Raw genomic sequence first — 21,104 nt, 5'->3', positions numbered from 1 at the left:
GTCAGTAAGTTTTTTTTTTAAAGAAATTAATACTTTCATTCAGATATGATGCATTAAACTGACCAAAAGTGACAGTAATCCCTAATTCTTCAAATAAATGCTGTGCTCTTGAACTGTATGTTCATTTTAGGAATCCCAAACAAAAATGTATCTCGGTTTCCACAAATATAACTGTTTTCAACACTGATTATTATAAGAAATGTCTCTTGATAATACAATGATTTCAAAAGGATCATGTGACACTGAAGACTGGAATGACATTTTAAAATGTATTCAAATAGAAAACAGTATTTTAAATTGTAATAATATTTTTTTTTACCATATTTTTTTAACAAAAAAATGCATCTTCTTTCTAAAACATTTTAAAAAATCTTACCAGTCCTAAATGTTTGAACAGTAGTGTAAATATATGCATACACTGATGGAAATTTAAAAACACACCATAAAGATTGACAGTTTTAAGGTTGGGACTACATGCTAAGTTGTATAGCATTACACTGCTTCTAAACCAGGGGTGTTAAATGTTAAATCCAACTCCTTCATGTGAGTTTTGTCTTGTGACATCTACAAGTGACAACTGAAAGGACATTTTGGTTTTTGTTTCTATTTCATCTCGCCCTGCTCATCATAACTGTGCATTAAACATTAAATATCTTCAGACTGGCTGTGACTGTGCCACACACGTTTCAGTCATAATGAATGGATAAAATGATTGTAACTTGTAAGATCTGTAAGAATTAAATGGTTTTTAAGACAAGAAATATATTCAAACATGATTCCTCACGCAGTCAGACCCTTTTCCTCATCTTTGTCCATATGCTCCCTCTGCTTCTTCTTGTTTCTGGACTGTCCTGCAGCAGGTGTCTGTTTCTCTTCTCCTCCACTGTCTGGTTTGCATTTGCTGGGAGTCTGGTTGTCTTCCTGTGCCAGGAGTGTGCTGTGAGCCGGTCTGTCTTCATTAGGACTCGCTCGCTGGCTTGAGCTCAGTTTAGAAAATCTGTCCCTCATCTCCTTCAGTCTCTGATCCACCGTACACTTCTGCAGCTCCAGCATCGCCTGCTGCTCCTAAAGCGTGGGGAGCATCAGAGACACAGACGGTAAGGGTGAGAAACACATTTTAATATGTAAATTCATTCCTCTTGCAAGTGGGGGCTGTATAGGGGTCTCCATGAGGTGAGTCAGACTGACTGTTACCTGAAGCGGTTTGTCAAACCTGGGCTCTTTCTTCTCCGGTGGGCTGCGTATGTGTGTTGCCCTGTGGAGCTCAGAGGAGAACTGCTGGTAAACTTCATCAAGTCTGTTTATTTCTCTTTCCATACACAGTGCCTGAAGCACAGATAGAAAAAAAAAAAAAACAGGAAATATTTCCACAGATGTACACTCTTCAGAATAAATCAAACACAACATGCAAAAAGTGTTTTCACTCACTGGGACTTGTGTTTTTAGGCCAGTTTGCCCTTGTCCTGTGCACAAAAGACCCCCAATTGTACCAGTTTTTAGGTGTTTGCAAGGCTAAGAATTTTTTTCTTTTAAAAATCACTCTCAAGATCTCTCACCATCTCCGTGTCTGTCTTTTAGAGTTGGTTTAAGTCCTTGGAGGAGCTGTTCCAACTTGAAGTATTTATAAACTTGAAGTCTAAAATCAATGAAAGTAAATGTTTTAATATATTCTTAACATCAAAAACTCACCTTTGATAAGATCCTAACCTCTCTGCCAGCAGGTGCTCAGTGAAATGCGTTTCAGGAGGTATTTTTACACTGAAGAAGTCTTCTACTAATGTTCCAAAGGCCTCCGGTGTGTTTTCCTCATCCATCTAACATGTGAGCAAATGTCTGTTTTAGCTCTTCCTGAATATTATACTGTATATATTTCAAACACGTGTCTTACCTTTCCTTTCCTCTGATCCTCAGTGAAAGAGTGATGAAACAACTGCATGCTTAATGCCGAAACGGCCAAGTGGAAGGCTTTTATGAATTCAAGAGATTTTGAGCCTGTAAAAAAATAGAAATGCAAAAGAAAAAGGTTTAACGTTTAATGCTTTTTATGTTTGAAGAACTCTGCAGATGTTACTGAAATATGACACTTATCACTTTATCAAAGCTTTTATAGAACTAAAAACATTTTTATATATTTTATATATGTTTAAATTGTCTTATTGTGTGTATTAGTATCTTTTATGTATTTTACACTACTGTTTAAAAGTCAGTACATTTTTATTATTATTTTTTTTTATATATAAAGCAATACTTTAAGGCCTGGTTTCACAGACAGGGTTAAGGTTAAACCAGGTTCAGGCAATAGTTAAATTAGGACATTTAAGTCAAGTATTTTACTTGTTAAAAACTAATTACTATAGGAATAAATTACATTCTAAAATATTTTAAAATAGAAATATCAAAATATTACTCTTTTTACTGTACCTTTGATCAAATAAAAGCAGCCTTCTGAGTGTAAGATTTTTCTTTCAAAACAAATGTTGTCCTTAAGTGACTTGCCTTGTTGTCTGTAAACAACTCTGTAGTGAAGACTAGGGAAGTCTTTCTTACCTGAGGTGATAAAGGCCATTGAGTGTAAGATAATGGAGATGAACTGGCCAGCATTTTGAAGCTTCTTCTCTAGGATGTACAGAATTTGATTGGCTGTGTCATAATAAAAGTCTTTATGGCAGTAGGTCAGCAGGGTATCACAGTGAGAGACCGGCACCGTCCTGGCCAAAAGCAGCCCGACAGAGGGGAAGGAACAAGCTCTGCTCAGTAAACGCACAACATGGCAGCCAAACAGGAAGACAGCAAAATGCTTTGGGGAAAGGCTGTCAAGGGCAACAGGGATCAGGTGCGATGGTTCACCCTCTGCTGGGCTGATAATTACTGAAGAAGAAGAAAGCAGATGTAGGTCATTACAAAACTCTGAAACGACTAGAAGACCTCACATGACACACAAAACAGATACAACAGATAAATAAAATATTTTAATTAAATAAATACCAATGCTATGTATCAACATAATTCATTAAAAGTGCATTTCTACTTTAGCTCACTGAATCCAAATGCATAAATGTGTAGTGTGTACCGACCGTCCTCTGTGACGGACGTGTGGGCGAGAGTCTGGAGCGATTCCTTTATTTCCTGCAGTGTTTTGGACAGAGGAGTCAGAGACACAAACTTGGCCAGTTCCTCTTCACTCACGCAGGGGATGGTGCTCTGCTGTTGACCTGACAGATGAGAGCATGTACTGTGAGCACAGCAGGAGCCCTGGGTCAAAGACTGCAAACTGGCTTTTATCAAGGTCAAACCTGGATCTGTGGAAGCTGCCTCTGTATCTGCACCCACTTTAAACTCTGACAGGTCTGCAGGAGAAAACTGTCAAATGATACAGAAATAATTAATGGGATAGTTCAGCCAAAATGAAAATGAAGTCATTATGTACTCAATCAAACAGGTTTTATTTGTATGCCCCTGTGGAACACAAAAGCTGTAAACTGATGCATCCATATTAAAATTCAGTGTATTATTTGTTAATAAATCATTTCAAATTGGTTGTGAGTGAACAAATTCACTGAAAAAAGGTGTTAAAAAGCAGTTCTATTTTAGTATTATTTCTATACTATTGCAGTTTTTGTTTTAGTTTAGCTTCAGTGATTTTGTTATTTCTATTGGATTAAGATTTTTTTAGCTTTATTTTAGTTTTAGTAATTCTGCTACTTCAGCTTCAGCTTATTTTTTCATTTAGTGTTGAAATGTAGGCAACATTTCAAATTGTATTATAAGCTTTGTCAATGGTAGTTATTACAAATGGCCATATTCGTGTTAATTCACAGTACATTAACTAGACTGAATAATGGATTAGTACGTTTGAATTTAAGATTAACTAACATGAATAAATGCTATATAATTATTGTTCATGTTAACAAATGAAACCTTATTGTAAAGTGTTACCCAAATTTATGCTTGTTTTTCTTTTTTTTTATTCTAATATTTATATATTGTTTTTTATTTCAACTTTATTTTAATTAACAGAAATCATTTGTAATGGTTTTAGTTCACACTAACAACAAATCAAATCAAACAAATCAAACGTTTCACCAAAAGACCACTTTTACAATTAAAGATATAATATAATCTGATCAAAAAAAGGATGAAAAAAAAAAACATTTTGAAACATGTCTCACATTTAAAGAATGACATATACCTAAAAGAGAGTATAATGAAAAAATTTAAATTTTTACTGAATTATTATTTTAATATCACTATTATGTGCATTCATTGCTCATCCATGGCTCTGTGTTGTTTTAATGGACTGTAATAAAAAAAAAACCTGAGTGTATCTGGTGTGAAGTTCACTCTCTCGAGTGTCTCTGTGGCTGTTTGTTTCAGTGCTGTCCTGTTGCTGCCAGACCTCTCCATTCATTCTGCACAGCACTCCCTCCAAAGATCTCAGCACGGCCTCCATCAGCCCCATCCACGGCTCTGGTGCAAACACAAATACTTTTTACTTAAAATACTGTTTAAGACTGTACATACACATGTAAGGCTGGAGTTATAGCAAACTTCTGTCTCACCATGAGCAGTTTCTCTTTTCATCAGAACTTCGTTGTCTAGTATTTTCTTCAGCTGGTTCAGTTTTGAGGGTTCCATATTTTCTAGTGTGTCCTAAAACCAGATGTACAGACTGATTAGTCACAGAGATTGATAATGTTATAATCATTACTTCTATTTTTGGATGCATTTCTTATCTTCAGTTGACTTCCTGTTTCTGTCTTACCCTCAGAGCATCAATTTGGTGACAGATGTTCCTGTAAAACTCCTGTGTGTCTTTGCGGTGCTTTGCCAGCTGGGATGCCAGATGTAAATTCTGATCCTCTAACTTGTCATACAGCGTTTTCACATTAAACTCCTCCAGCTCCATTAGTGTAGTTCTGAAACCTTCACATCAATATGCGATTCAACAGAATTCAGAAGGGTTTTTGTGTATATATCCACTGTCAGGTATTTCAGATGATTGTCAGTTACCTCCTTTGCAAACAGCAGGTTCCTCTGATTCTGCTCCCTCTCCTACCCCTCTCAGACCTAGTGGCTCAGAGCTGTCCACACTACAACACAATACAAAGCACACTTAAAACTGCACCATGTGCTATTGATTGCTTTACAGTACATGCTACAAGTAAAGTAAGGCATCACAACATAATAATGTACAATATGAAAAATGGCATTTCATTTTGAGATCTGCTAATGTAACAAGGTTTCTAAGAAGATATTAAGCAGCACAACTGCTTGTAGACCAAATTAGCATATTCAGCTGATCATGTAACAATGAAGACTGGAGTAATGATGCTGAAAATAAAGCTTTAGCATCACAAAAATAAATTAAACTGTGTTTTAAAATGTATATTAAATTGTAATAATATTTCACAATATTACTGATTTTATTGTATTTTTGATCAAACAAATGCATTCTCAGTGCGCATAGGAAACAAAAAAAATCGTACTCACCCCAAATATAGTTTATATTGGTCAATATTTAATTGTACATTCTTGTTTCTCAAATTTTGACAATACTGTTACCATTATCTGACACTCATGACATTAATATTAGTAACATAAATAATTTAATAACACTGTTAAATGTAAACTTAATCAAATCTCAAAATTAATGTCTGTTTGATACTACTGTATACATTATAATGCTGTGATGCCTAAATTTATGCGCATCCTTTAAAAGCAATTCTTTTTGATTTTAAGAGTTTTATTTTCAATTTGATTTTAGAGTAATAAGAAGTTATCTATTATCAGCCATTACACGGAAAAAATAAATAAACTGGCATATGTGTTGGCTAAGTTGTCAGAACTGTAATGTCAGCGCATCCCTAGTATTCTTGTCCAAAACTACTTGTGAATATCCCTTTGACAAACATCAAGAAACTTCAGCAATAAGCAGCTGACTTACCTTTCAGTATTATAAACATATTCTATAGGAACACTGGGTTCACCCAAGCTGCGCCACTTGGGCTTTTGCCTCCCTTGAGCGATAAGGTTGGACCGATTAGGCCTCAAGACCAGAGCAGAGGCTGTCAACACTATTATCAGCAAAACCAACAGAGACAAGATCCCTATAGAGAAACACCAAGCACAGCATGTAAAGCATTCCTGTTAGCAAGAAAAATGCCACTTTCTATGTGAAAAGCACCCCAATTTTATTGTTGACTCACCTGTGATGAGCCCCCAGTCTGGAAGCAGGTTTAAACTGTGTTGTTTAACAATCCCATGTCGCACAAGCTGTGCAGGGGTCGTCGGCTGGAATGCAGCTGTTGTGGGGTTGCACTCGGAGCCCTGTTCACTCACGACCACTATCAGACTCCAGTCAGGAACTGCGTTATCCAGGAACACATACTTTCCCGGCTCCAGGAACACATGCGCAAATCTAACAAGATAAATCAATGCAGATCGCCTGCATATCTGTGTTGAAAGCTACATGTGATTTATCTATCTAGTCTTACCTGCTGGAATTTAGCTGTGTGTGTTTGACAAGATGCTGCAGACGTCTAAATGCCCCAAAATCCCAGCCAGGGTTACTGCTGAACAGGTGATCCTTCTGGTACACGGGGAAGTGACTGTAGTGGCGGTCTAAATTCAGAGAATGACATGAAACATGCATAGCATACACTAGGCATCTTTTATTATTAGTGCTGTATTTGAAAAAAGCCATACCCGTGTGGTTGATGGTGAGCTGAAAGATGAGCATATCATTTGGGGACAGACATGCGATGGGATTTGGGATCCGTGGAAGAGGCTCGGAAACCTCATTTTGATCAGCGTTTCGTTTCTTCCTGAAATCTCTCTCCAGAATTTTAACTGGTTCTGAAAGGAAATACTGCAAGCTTTAATGAACAGTTATGGCTCATTTCCACCAAGCGGTACAGTTCAGTACAGTATGGTACGGTACTGTATCACTTTTGTGGTACCCTTCCGTTTGGGTGCCCAGCACAGCAAATGGTACCAAAAGGGTGGAGCTAAACTCACTGCAGAGCGATGATTGGTTGACTAGAAAAGTCACTTTGGCGTGATAAAACAAAGCTTCTCCTTCACTCATTTCACCCTGCTGTACATAAATGCTGGGCTTATTTAGGCTCTATCAGAGTGCGCAAACACAGTCTATTTTATAATTTCATATTTCCACCCTAACAAAAGTCATAACTCAATGTGTTCTTGTCTGTTCTTGTGGACTTGTGAAACGTCATTGCCCAAAAACCCACATAATTTTCTAAATATTACTGTTATTGTGTCAGGAAATGTAGCTTTAAGAGTTCTTCAGGCGAGAATGTAGTTGTTTAAAACTCAAATCTGCTGTTTATTTATACAGATGGTGCCTATTTGATTAGTTATGTCAATTTTCGGAGCTCAAGGCGATCACCGGGCGCTCAGTGCTCATGTATCCACTGAGAGCAGCCTTAGCTCGGCTAGTCTTTCAGACATTTGCCACTGGCTCTGATGTCTCTGGAGTGTTTTTGGGTATATATTGAATCTATTATTTGCTCCTGGTCATATCGTTTTGGCTGAGTACAAAGTTACATTTAACTTTCTATATTTAATTTGAACTTTACCATAGTACAGCGCTGACTTTGCAGCACACATTTGACAGAGGCAGAGTTGTGCTTATTGTCGTGCTTTATCGTCGATCGCTACTTTCTGGAATACACCATGCCTGTCAAGTAAGGGTACTGTTGGCAGTGGAAATGCAAGCTTGATCAGGGAGTCTGGTCCCGAATTGTACTATTCTGACCTGTAAAAAATGTTTGCGTCTGGAGGTCAGATAAACAATGGCAGCTTACCTCTTACTAAAGAATCAATGAGCAAGGGGTCTTTTAAAATCCAACCAAACACTCCCTCAGGAGCGAACTGGACGAAGTGGATCCTTCCAATGTTCTTGACATGAACATCAGGTCCTAGTACATTCATCATATTCTGAGAAAAAATGAAGCAATGTTATTTTTAGCACAAGTTCACATCTATAAGCACAGTATAATAACTGATAGATAACAATGAATTGTCTTTTAATTTTGTCCAGATCTCACCCTGCTCCAGGTTTTGCTTTGATCTGCGGCTCTGATTCTCAACAGTAGCTGTCCGTCTGTGTCCAGTCTGGCAGAGAGCACCGGCAGTGTGGACACACATGAAGAGTTACACAGCTCCTCTGCTGACACGTACCTATCACAGTGACAACTGCAGAAAAATAACACAATCGTCTCTGTATAAGAAAACATCATCAGCCATGAATCATGATAAAAAAATCATAGTGGTTAAGTTTTAATAATGTGCACCAATGGTCATTATCATCGAGAGGGGGTTTGTTTTATATTGATGACCAGCTGACTGTAAATTATAGATGGATAGATAGATAGATTTCATAATGATACCTAAAACTTAAACCTTAATGTAAAATGTTAATATTATAATACGCAGAAGTCTCCCGCTCACTGGAACAGCAAACTTACATGCCCATCCCAACATCCAGAGTCCCACCCTGAGGACCACATGTGACGTTACAGGAGTAGGTGGATGGGAAAACACATTCCAGCGTAGAAGCCAGTCTCACTTGACCTGCCCCACAGCGCTTCTTCACCTACACAGAATAAGAGCTCCTTACTGTCTTATCAAACAAATAAACTGAAGAAACACAGAGCTTTTCTTCAGTGCACACATCCCACCTCAGGCTGACAGTCCAGTTCACTGTCTGCGGTAGAGCTTTTGAAGTCTAATTCATTGTAAAAAACAAAACCGGTCTTACACAAGCACGACCCATCTGATTGCTGGAACGCACGGTTTTTGCCTATGCAGGTACAAGAGGACGCCCCTATGAAAAGAAACAAAATAGATACATTACATTCTATGGTTTGTTTTTAAGAGTATAAAGGGTCATTGATTTCGTAATCATGTAATCAATAAAAATAGTTAGTAGTGAAAAATGAATATAATCTAAAGTATTTTATTTTTGGAATCTGGTTGCGTAATCCAGAAGACATACACAGTTAGATTTACTAACAGCTTGCACCAGCGCAAACCATCTTTTGGCATTAAAATAGTACTGTCAGGATTAACTAAAGATAGTCAGTTAAGAATTAGTGCTGAAAAGGCGTAAACATAGTTATTTTTTGCACCTGACCTTACTGAATACACTAAATTTATGGGAGGAGAGTATTAAAATTAATCACGCAACATTTGCACTCGCCACTATTTAAAGCCCATGAAAGCATGTCTTAAAGCAGGTGTTTATTTGCATTGCTCTTGGTATATTGCGCTGGCCATTATGGAAATGATCTGGCTGCACCTGTGCTCTTTAATGTGTGCATTGTAAGTAAACCACCTGCAAAATGTTCCCATCCCATTGGTGCTTTTATGGAATTGCGTTCTAATGCTAATTTGCCCTGTTTAGTAAATCTGGCTCCTCATCTGATATTAACCAGCACTGCCTGCATCTTGCATTTTTAAAGACAAAAACATATTATGTATAAATGGCTGCTAAGGATAAAGAAAAGTGTCTTAAAACACACACTTACCCGCATCTGAGGTGGACGAACTCCCACAGGGGAAACAGGCTCTCTGGGCGTGCAAGTGATTGAAGGTCCCTGGTGGGCATTTGTGACATTCCTCAAGTGATTCGGCACTAGTACGGTTTCCATATGAGCCAGGTGGGCAGGGAACAGGATCGGAGCTGCCTTGTGGACAAAAGTACCCAACTGGACAGGGCTGATCACTATAATGGTGTGAGCCTAGTAAACAGAACATTAAAATATTAAACACAATCAATCAGCACTGCTATTGTTTTCATTATGGGAGCTCTTCAGTGCTGACCCGCCGGACAGTGATGTCCTGGAGGACAGAGGAGGCACTGGAGTTGAGGGGAGTGACTGGGCCGATAGGTGCCGGCCCCACACAGCAAACAACTGCTCTCCTGAGACTTCCTCAAACCGCTGGTGTTCAGTGGCATCCAGCCATCCGGACAGGACAGCATGGTAGAGCTGTTGGCTGGGCAGTAATGTGGAAAAGTACATCTGCAAAAATAATTTCCTAAATTATATTTAGATTTAAATTAGTATTAGTTAGTAGGGTATGAAAGGAAAAGGAAAAATAGAGGGAAAGGAATATCACAATTAATATAGAAAAACCTCTAATTGCAATATATTAAACATCCCTAGTAGGCTGGTGCTTACACTTGCTGTGGTGAGCTGTAGGTTCGAGATCCTTCAGGACAGTAGTATCCTGCAGGACACGGTGTGGGATCTCCTGTCTGGGGTCTACAGTATGAACCAGCTCTGCAAGGGGTCTCTGCGACTGACCCTGTATGATTGATCACTTTATTACACTTCATGGTTATAATAAGGGACATTTATACACCTTTTAGTGCATTTGTAAATATCAATAATGTAGAAATCACACCTACCTGCAGGACATTCGTAAGAAGCTCGGCATGGAATGCCTGCTGTATTAGGCTGGCCCATGGTGCGAGGGTGTGGGCAGAAGGTACCAGGAGGGCAAGGCTCACACTGACTGACAGCAGCTGCCCCTGCCTGTGCCCTCATGGTGCCTGCAGGGCAGGGCACGGGGAAACCTGTCCCACTGCACCAATGACCCGGTGGACAAAGGAAGCTTGAGAAATCAGTGAGCCCTAGGTAGATGGATATAATAACAAAATGTACTGATGACAGGAACACAAAGATGTAAATGAATTTAAATCATCATTCTGTCCAAGAAATGAAGCAAGTATATGATCATCTATAGTATGTTATATATATTTTTGAAAGAAGTCTCTTATGCTCACCAAGGATGCTTTTATTTGATCAATAATACAGTGAAACCAATGATGTTGTTAAATATCACTGTGATGTTTTGCGTTTTAAAATAATTTAAAATGTATTTTTTTCTTGTGATGTAATGCTTTTAAGCAGCCATTTCTCCAGTATTTATTGTCATATGAAATCATTCTAATATGCTGATTTGATGCTCAAGGAACATTTCTCATTCTTATCATTGCTGAAAACAGTTAAAAACTGCCAATTTTTGTCAAATTGATGCATTTTCAATTGATGCAAAGTTCAAAAGAACATAATTTATTTGAATTAGTAAACCTCTGAAACAATTTATAAGTCCTTATTGTCACTTTTGATAAATTTAATGCAGATTTTTGTTTTTACTGACCAGAACTTTTTAACTGTGCATAAATGTATGATTTTATATCTACAGATGCATGTTGTGGAAAAATTCATTAAAGTAATTCCAATCAAATTGTGAAACTCATTAAATAAATTCAATGCCCACAGACTGAAGTAGTTTAAGTCTTTGGTTCTTTTAATTGTGATTATTTTGGATCACATTTAACAAAAACACACCAATTCTCAACAAATTAAAATACTTAAAGAAAAACATTTTAGTGAATTGATTCTCTAGATTCTCTATGGGGTTCAGGTCTGGTGAGTTTTCTGGCCAGTCAAGCACACAAACACCACGGTTTTATTTTCAACCAACATTTGTTTTTTGGCAGTGTGGGCAGGTGCCAAATCTTGCTAGAAAATAAAACTAGCATTTTTAAAAAGCTGGTCAGCAGAAGGAAGCATGAAGTGCTCCAAAAGGTCTTGGTAAATGGGTGCAGTGACTTTTGTTTTCAATAAACACAATGGACCAACACCAGCAGATGACATTGCACCCCAAATCATCATAGACTATGGAAATTTAACAATGGACTTTAAGCAACTTGGGCTATGAGTTTCTCCACCCTTCCTACAGACTCTAGGAACTTGGTTTCTAAATAAAATCCAAAACTTGCTCTCATCTGAAAAGAGGACTTTGGACCACTGGGGAACAGTCCAGTTCTTTTTCTCCTTAGCCCAGGTTAGACACCTTCGATGTTGTCTCAACTTTCTGTTAACATGCTTGGGTACATCACTCTGTGAACAGCCAGCTTTTCATTTAATACACGAGTTTCACAATTTGAGTTGAATTAATGAAATGAAAGAACTTTTTCATGACATCCTAATTTATTGAGATGCACCTGTACTATAATATGTTCAACATGCCATGTCAGACCTGTGGAGTTACAAAAAGTGCCAGGGGGGCAGGTAAGACAGTCTCCTTTGCCTCCTGCACCAGACATGGGCCTGTATGTAAACTGGGGACATTTTCTAGGCCCCGGCCGCCCCTCAGACTCATAATCAACTATGCCATCACAGTAATAGCCTGGTGGACACATGCGTGGAATGGGATCACCTGTAAGAAGACAGAAAGCAAAATAATGCTTAATTTTTTAATTCAGATGAATGTAATAAGCTACTATAGTTAAGTATACAATTACTACATGGACATTTGTCAGTAATTAATTTAACAATTGGACATATTATTTACACATAACACGTCAATTCCAGTATAGCAATTGACGTACCCTCTTGGCACCAGTGTCTTGGAGGACAAGGCAGACAGTCATGTATAGTACTTGCTCCAGGGGTTTCTCTTATAGTGTTGGCAGGACAAGATAAAGGTTCCTCTGTGCCTACAGGGCAATAAAAGCCTGTCCAAAGACAGGAGCAGGAGTAAACACACTCTGTGACAGTGTGAACATCTCTTGATATTTGGATCATATAAAACAGATCCTTGATCACTTTATTAATGTATCAAGGCTCTCTTCTCTGGATTCATGGATGGGTTTATAGGAAGATGAATAACGTACCAGCAGGACACAGTCCAGCACACTGTGCTCCCCACTCACACTGGTCTCTGTTGAGCTGAAAGGTGGCCTGAGGAGTATATTCTGAACTGCCAGAGATGCACAAGAATCCAGCAGCGCACTGGCCTTTCACCTGTCCAGCCCTGAATAATAATAATCAAACACAAAAACCCAATAACTGAATTGTCATTATTTTCAGAAAAAAAAGTACACTGCCAAAGCATAATGATATACAAAATCTATTTCAAAGAAATGCTGTTGTTTTTAAATCCATACAACATTATCACATACAGTGACAAAGGGTTTTCATGATTAAAAATACTATACAAAAGTTTTTTAAAGCATTATTTTTAAGTATTATTAAGTATTATTCATACTTTTATTAAGGGGGATGCATTAAAAAAACAATTTATTATGTTACAAAAATTTCAAATAAAAATGTAAGCTTACAATGTAAAATTACATTTTCCACAAATATATTAACCAGCACAATTGATTACAAATGTTTTCAACATTGATAATACCAAGAAATGTTTCTTAAGCATCAAATCAGCATGCTAGATGATTTCTGAAGGATCATGTGACACTGAATATTGGAATAATGATGCTGAAAACGTCTCAGTTTTGGTAACCCTCTGTATGATATGGTAATTGAGACATTGTGTTGAGTGTTGTTGTGTCGAGTGTACAACACAAGGGGATGCTCTTGGGAGCCCAAACCCCTCTGACATCTTTGAGAAAAGGCCAATGAAATCGGGTGTGCAGAATTTGCATGGCTGGCCACGTCCTGGACATCCCAGTATAAATAGGCTCTGTGTAATGGGCAGATCTACCAAAACCCAGAAGCTATCAACAGAATGTCTGTCTAGGGGAACACTGAGCCTCGAGGGCAATACAGTGGAAAATACACAAATGGAGCCTCAAGAGAAGCCGCTACATGTGGAGCACTAACCCAATACAAGAGTTCACTTGCGGAAACCTACCTCATAATGAGTTCTAATAGCAAGATCCTCCATCGAACTTTGCTAAGTAAAGTGATGGAAGGGAAGTCCAGAGTTTCATTCGCAGATTATAAAATCTAGCAAATGTATTAGGCATAGCCCAACCTGCAGCTCTACAGATATTCGGTAGAAAGGCCCAGTTCGCCAGGGCTGCTGATGCCCCTGGTAGAGTGAGCCCTCAGTCCCAGTGGGCAAGGTAGGCCTCTGGTTTGATAGGCCGTTCAGATTCACAATCCAGTGGGAGATACTCTGTTCAGAGCTCCTGAAACTCTGAGTGTGATCTAAGTATGTGCATAGGGCTTGCACTGGGCACAACAGAGACAGGTCAGGGTCCCTTTGTTGGAAGGGGATAGCTTGTAATGTTACCACCTGGTCCCTGAAAGGAGTGGTGGGAGCCCTGGGCACATATCCAGGCCAGGGTCTCAGGACAACATGAGAGTCTGCCGGCCCGAACTCCAGGCTTTATTCATTAACAAAGAGGGCTTGGAGATCCCCCACCCTCTTGACAGAAGTGAGCGCAGTCAGGGTTGTCTTCATGGAGAGGGCACTGAACTCAACTGACTGAAGGGAGTCTGAAGGGATATGGCCTGAGTAATGGTATTCACCACAGCTGGTGAAAGGTCTCTTAGTTCCTCCTTTACTTCCAGGGACCAAACATGAAGGTCCTTCCTCAGGGAAATTCGCCAGGGAGGAACTGATGCCATGAGCACAAGCACCATGAACCAGGTTCTGTTGGGCCAATAAGGGACCACAAGCAGGAGTTGTTCCCCGTCTTCCCTGACTTTGAGTGAGACATGTCACGACAGGAGATCCACTACACGCTTGAAATGAGCAGCATGCAGAGACTTGAGTTTGTGCTTGCTCCAAATTAAAAGACTGCGGGTGAGTTGTTGCATGCGATGGGAGCAAACACCACCCTGGTGGTTGATGTATGCAACCATCTCTGTGTTGTCCGATAGGGATCTGTTGAGGCACCCTGGGGTAGTCTCACAACACTTATCTGTGTATGAGTTGGGACCGATGACCGCGTCTTAGATCCAATAACGAGGAATCGAGAGGTGAAACAAGCTGCATTCGGCAACGAAAAACAGAACGAGTGAGCAGATGCTGCTGACCTATTTTTACCCAGATGTCCGGGGCATGACCAGCCATGCAAGTTCTGCAAAACCTATTTCATTGGCCTTTTCTCAAAGATCTCAGAAGTGTTTGGGCTCCCAAGAGTGAACCCTAGTGTTGTTCACTCGACATACCGTCTATGTGAACAACAGAAAGGGAACTCATCTTTGCCATCACAGGAATAAATTACATTTTAAAACATATTATAACAGGTATTTTAAATTGTAATAAATATTAAAGTTTTAGTGTTTTTTTCCCACATAAATGCAGCCTTGGTGAGAATAAGCAACTTCGTTCAAAGACATAAAAAAATCTTACTGACCCAAACATCTGAATAGAAGCATACAAATAAATAATAAAATAAGAGAGAGCGTGTAGAGTTTGTTTATTTTCTAAAAGTCTACAAGGTCATAAGGGTCCATGGTTGAAGAAACACTCTTATAAGATCTGTAAACATACTTGCAGAACTTTCCTGGTGGACATGGCAAACACTCTCTCTCCTCCTGCAAACCCCCGACCTCAAGTGGGGTGTATGTGCCATTTGGACATGGCTGAGGAACCATTGTTGCTGCAATTACAAGCAGAATCAGATAATGTGTGTGTACTAAAGAAACCACAGACACAATATAGATAATTACAGCAGCATGGGTTACCTGCAGGGCAGTAGGAGTGCGGCGGACAAGGCCGGGGGTCTCCGATAATTGCCTCCTCACAGTAATAGCCTGGACGGCAAGGGATGCAGTTGTCCGAACCCGGATTCGGCTGGTACTGTCCCGTTGGGCAGGGCAAGGCCAGGGTTGAGCCCAAGGGACAGTAATGACCCTGAGAGAGCAAAACCTGTCAGTCAGGTTGCTAGGCATAGATTAAAAAGCAATATAAGGGTGTGAAGGAGGCAGAACTGACCTTGGGGCAGATGAAGGCATGTGGGGTGGTGGAGGAAAAGTCTACAGGGCAGTAAAAGCCTGCAGCACAGGGTCCAGTTGGAGCATCCAGGCCTTCGCTAGCACAGTAATGTCCTGCTGGGCAGGGAAGACAGCTTTCTATGGAGTAACCCCCTGTGGGCAGATCAATATTATGAACTCAAAACACTGCATGTTAGTAAAAACATAATGGTAAAATAAATGGTAAAATATTCATGTGCAAAAGGTTCCAGAGAAAATGGAAAGGGGAATATTTACAAGTATGTGAATTATAATGCTAGAGTGAATTTATAAGAATAACTAAAGCAGAATCTGTGCAATATTATTTATGCACCAGTGAGTTTAAGCAACACAGCTTATTGGATTTGATAGCTCATTTATTTTGATGCTCTATCCCTGGTAAATTATTCATATGCTTCTCTTGTTGTTTTTGGTTGTGTATAATAACTGCCCTTTTGAACTGCTTTATTGTTTTTCCTTAGAAGCTCTAAATGTTTTATAGATTTATATTAAAATGAATGTGTGGGTCTGTACACACCTGTGAGGTTACGAATGCTGCCTGCTGGGCAAGGCAGAGGCATTAGGGTTCCAGAAGGGCAAAAGTGACCCTGCGGACAGGGGCCATTCCTCAGATAGCCAGTTGTATTCAGAGGAGCAGGATTTGGAGACCCTCCTTGGCAGAAATAACCCTGCTGGCACTGGCCTACAAATAAAACAACAATTAGTCCATATGATACAGTCACAGACTAAAACCTGTGCTCTTATAAAATGTGTGGGATGATATCAGACCCTGTGGTTGTGATGTTCCAGGTGAACTACAGTAGAGGCCGGTAGGGCAGGGCACACAGACAGCCTCCGACTGAGCCCTGGTAACCTGTCCTAGTGTGCCCACAGGACAGGGTACAGCTTCAGGAGTGCCAACAGGGCAAAAATGACCTGATGCAACACAGGATGTATTGCAGATTGTTAGCCAGCTTGACAGTATATACAGTACACTACTTTTCAATGGTTTGGATGCAGTCTTTTTTTTTTTTTTTTACAAATTAATTCAGATTATTTTTTTATTTTTTTAATTTTTTTTCTGCATCATATTTATTGGAAAGGACATGTTCTGTAAAATTGATAAAAAGTGACAGTAAAAATATTTATAATTATATATAAATATAATTTTTTATAATTTCTATTCATCAAATGATCCCGACAATAATGTTTCATGATAATGTATCACGGTTCAGAAGCAACGTTTCTTTAGCAGCAAATCAGCATATTATTTCTAAAAGATCCTATGACACTGAAGACTTGAGTAATGGCTGCTGAAAAAAAATGAGCATCACAGGAATAAATTACATTTTAAAATATATTAAAACAGAAAACAGTTTTACTGCTTATACTGATCAAAACCATAAAATAAATCTTACTGACTGCAAACTTTTAAATTGCATTGTATGATGGGGGAAAAAGGATTTGCAATTATTTATGAGCCATCATAATAATCTCAGCACAGGGCTGGACTCACCCATGGGACATGGGGATGGCTCCTGTGTGCCAGGGGAAGGACACATAGTGCCAGCTGGACATGAGAGACAGTGGACGGCACCAGGAGCACTGCTGTATGTGCCGGGCTCACAAGGCACTTCCAATGGAGTACCAATGGGGCAACTGTGTCCGCTTGGACAAATATAACCCTGCAGTCCATCTACCGGTCGAGCACTACGACTGCCATTGATACACACATACCTGTGAGGGAGAAATAAACCTGTCATAAACTATATTTCAAAAGTATGGTTTTAGATGCCTGAAGAATAAATCTCTTCAACAAGCCAATCGCAAAAGCACTTCACTGCCACTCCACTGTATCTGTTTTCAAACCCAGCCACAAATGGATAGAAACTGGATCCACAGACTCATTTTAATAAGTTATCTTTCCTCACTCATTTGCACTTTACATAACATTGCAGTAATGGAGAAAATCAATAATAGTTTCAGCACTACTCAGTAATGGACAATACATCTTTTACATCTAAAATCGTGCCACTAAGATCCATTAGCAATGCATGAGTGCACCAGGTTGGCTCAACTCAAATGGGTGTAGGTGTACCGTTGTCAGATGACTGTTTAGCTACTGAAAAGCATAGATATAATTACCCAGCATCACAGAGAGCTGCGTCGGATGGATAGACCATAGCAGTCTGCTCACAGAAGTACCCAGGAGGACACGGCTGACACTGCTCTGCCCTACTCAACCCTGGGGAGCTGGAGAATGTTCCAGCGGGGCATGGGAGGGGAGACCCGATACCAGTTGGGCAATAATGGCCAGGCGGGCACATGCTGTTGCCTGTAGATTCAATCTGCAAATCACACACTGTAAATGAGTTTAACCCTTTGTGAAAACATGGTGTCTTTTTTAAGAAACAGAACTGATGATAAATACCATGTTTCCAGTGCCGTTAGGACTTGTGGCACCCGAAGGGCAGTGAAATCCATCTTGGCAGCGCCCTGAAGGCTCTGAAAGACCATGTCGAGCACAAAACATGCCTAGACAAACAGATGACATAAATTATATGTAGATGTAAATACAAACTGTTCAACATTTTGGGGATGAATTATATTGATATGATAAATTAATGAAATAATCATCTGATTATATAATTTCATGATGATAATTAAGGTTTTCATTAAAAAAGGTATTACAATGTGTAGCTTTTCGGGGGTCTCTGGGTCTGTAAAGGTTGAAAACCCTTATGAGCTAAACAGATCCTCCACAGTGTTGCTAATTTAAATAAAGCTGAAATAAAATATAAGTATTAAAAAACTGAAATAAAATAAACTGAAGTACTAAAATTACTAAAGCTAACATGTTAATACATTGTCACGGCTGGCTCATTATCACAACATACCATTCAAAAGTTAAAATGTTTTTGAAAGAATGCTCTTATGCTCAACACCTTTATTTGATAAAACATACAGTAAAGACAGTGAAAATGTGAAATATTGTCAGAAAATAAAATAGCTGTTTTCTTTTTTAAATTGTAATTTAATTTTGTGATGCAAAGCTGAATTTTGAATTAGTCACATGATTCCGCAGAAAGCTTTCTAATACACTGATTTCTTATTATCACCATCAATGTTGAAAATGGTTGGCCTGCTTAATATTTTTGTAGAAACTGTGATACCTTTTTCCAGGATTCTTTGATGAATGCAAGTTCAAAAGAAAACCATTTATGAAATAGAAATCTTTTACTATGAATGTCTTTACTGTAATTTTTTTTTCTTCTTCATCAGCTGAATGCAGCCTTGCTGAATAAAAGTAGAATTTATGTCAAAATATTACTCTCTTTATGTAATAATTTTATTTTGTTGTCATGTATTTTCATGCTGACCTGCAGGACACTGTAGACATTCATCTATACTGGCTGTCCCAGACTGTGGCTGCATTGTTCCTGGAGGGCAGGGGAACTGAGTACCCTGTGATGTGCCTGTGGGGCAGAAATGCCCCGGTAGACATGGAAGAGGCTCTGCAACTGCTTCCCCTGCATTGTATTGCAATAGGATCAATTGTAATAGATTTATAAGAGCACAGAGATGGTTTAAACCAGTTTTCTTGTAGACAGAATAAATAACGCACCCTGACAGTAGTAGCCTAATGGACATGGCTCACAATTTTCTTGGTGACTGTTGCCCATGACGGAGCTGTAAGTGCCTGTAGTGCAGGCCAGGGGCTTGTTTGTTCCTGTGGGGCAATAGAAACCGGCAGGACAGAGGCTCTGCTCCGGGCTGCTGGAGCCCCAGTCACAGTAGTAGCCTGCAGAACATTCACCTACACAGTACAATAGAATTAGACAATAATAGAGTATGACTCATGGTTGCTTCAAATTCTGGCATAATATCAATGCTTTAGCGGTATTGTAATGGTTGTAGGGGTCTTTGAACAATCCTTTTCCACAAATGATAAAAAAGCTAATCATTTTCTTTAAAAAAAAAAAAAATGTTGCATTTGAATGAAAAAATATAAATCTAGAATATGAAAAATAGGGTTTGTGGGAAATGTGTGTATGAGAGTGTATGAAAGTGGAATATTAATATTGTGAATTGTGTGTGTGTGTGTGTGTGTGTGTGTGTGTGTGTGTGTGTGTGTGTGTGTGCGTGTGCGTGTGCGTGTGTGTATTTGACTGTAAATTAATTTAAATTAAATTAAATTAAATTGTATTGTTAACTAAAACTAAAATGGTTAATTCATTCAAATTAAGCTGATATTAAATACATATATTAGATGAAAAACTGAAATAAAAATTGATTGTACAAAAATTGCTAAAACTAAAATGTGAATGAAAGCTAAACACAAATATAATATTGAAACGCAAAAAAAAAAAAAAAAGACAAAAATACATAAATATACAAATTAAAAATAGTAATAAATAGTACAATACTGTATAAATAATACAAAAATAACACTGTTCCAAAGTGCACCTGCTCTTGTTCCCAGAAGGCAGTATGCCCCCGGTGGACACAAAGTGCCAGTGCTGTTGTCAGTTGGGTTGGGAACTGTGGCCTGCACAAAACAGAGGAATCCAGGGGCACAGGGCCCTGAGGGCTCAGAGAGTCCATCCGAACCGCAGAAATGTCCCATAGGGCACACCAGGCACTGCTCTGTATTTATACAAAAAACAGACCCTGTAAGCAGGATATAAACACAAGAATGCATTTAATCAGGTTCAATTGCTCACTGAATAGATCACCTGCTGAAATGAGGCCAAGAGAATCACTGTATGTGCCTTTAGGACATGGAACTGGGTTTCCAGACTCGGTCTCATTGGGGCAGTAAAACCCTTCAGGACAGACCAAAGGAGTGCTGACCCCCATAAAGCCTCTTGTGAGGTTGACGCAATGGAAACCTGGAGGACAGGGTTTACACTCACTCTGTCCCTTCTGGTCCTGAAACTGTCCTGCGATCAAACAACAACAACAAAACATAAAAAGACCCATGAATACAATCAATATTGCATTTGACCTCTTCTAGAAATGGCAGTAACTTCCTAACTTAAGGAAATTTCACTTAAATGGAGCCTTATAATGTCAAAGGAGCAGAGAGCATATCTCTAGAATGGAGTATCACAGTACCTCCAGGGCAAGGCATGCAATCATCTGTGCCCTTTCCCCCACTATCAGGGCGCCAGCTTCCCACTGGACAGGGAGTTGGCACAGCACTGCCAATTTCACAATAGTGACCTGGAGGACAAATATCACCATACACGGCTGACACAGGAGCTGAAGTCTGAGATCCTTCACTGCAGAAAAACCCTGTAGGAATAAACCATGCTATATTAATATTCAGCTTAAAGAAGTACTGTTAAAGCCTAA

General features: G+C 39.1%; 1 protein-coding gene across 1 annotated transcript; it reads right to left on the bottom strand.

The window, feature by feature from the left end:
* Window positions 1-351: 351 nt before the first annotated feature.
* LOC113114594 (zonadhesin) lies at window positions 352-20,880 on the bottom strand. Its single transcript, XM_026281469.1, has 41 exons — window positions 20,865-20,880; window positions 20,483-20,689; window positions 20,214-20,393; window positions 19,372-19,563; window positions 19,127-19,276; window positions 18,178-18,281; window positions 17,892-18,094; window positions 17,263-17,483; window positions 16,536-16,682; window positions 16,285-16,449; window positions 15,730-15,881; window positions 15,480-15,648; window positions 15,286-15,394; window positions 12,713-12,852; window positions 12,428-12,553; window positions 12,076-12,255; window positions 10,436-10,660; window positions 10,206-10,332; window positions 9,847-10,046; window positions 9,552-9,764; window positions 8,703-8,848; window positions 8,490-8,617; window positions 8,070-8,217; window positions 7,827-7,959; window positions 6,706-6,855; window positions 6,495-6,621; window positions 6,207-6,418; window positions 5,945-6,107; window positions 5,011-5,090; window positions 4,763-4,923; window positions 4,560-4,650; window positions 4,316-4,467; window positions 3,294-3,360; window positions 3,075-3,212; window positions 2,548-2,868; window positions 1,889-1,992; window positions 1,708-1,814; window positions 1,557-1,636; window positions 1,429-1,463; window positions 1,195-1,326; window positions 352-1,065 (listed from the first exon to the last, which is right to left on the bottom strand). The coding sequence occupies exons 1-41, from the start codon at window positions 20,878-20,880 to the stop codon at window positions 781-783; spliced, it is 6,186 nt and encodes a 2,061-aa protein (XP_026137254.1). The 3' UTR covers window positions 352-780.
* Window positions 20,881-21,104: the final 224 nt, after the last annotated feature.

This window comes from Carassius auratus, chromosome 15 (genome assembly GCF_003368295.1).
Source record: "Carassius auratus strain Wakin chromosome 15, ASM336829v1, whole genome shotgun sequence".
NCBI lineage: Eukaryota > Metazoa > Chordata > Actinopteri > Cypriniformes > Cyprinidae > Carassius > Carassius auratus.
Note: the sequence above shows the minus strand (reverse complement) of the source record. Positions and strands in the feature narration are given on the sequence as shown.

Coding starts and splice junctions, on each gene's coding strand:
- LOC113114594 (XM_026281469.1), bottom strand. Junction 10,047..10,205: donor TACAGCTCACCACAGCAAGT/GTAAGCACCAGC, acceptor TTATTTTTGCAG/ATGTACTTTTCCACATTACT. Junction 9,765..9,846: donor AGGACATCACTGTCCGGCGG/GTCAGCACTGAA, acceptor TCTGTTTACTAG/GCTCACACCATTATAGTGAT.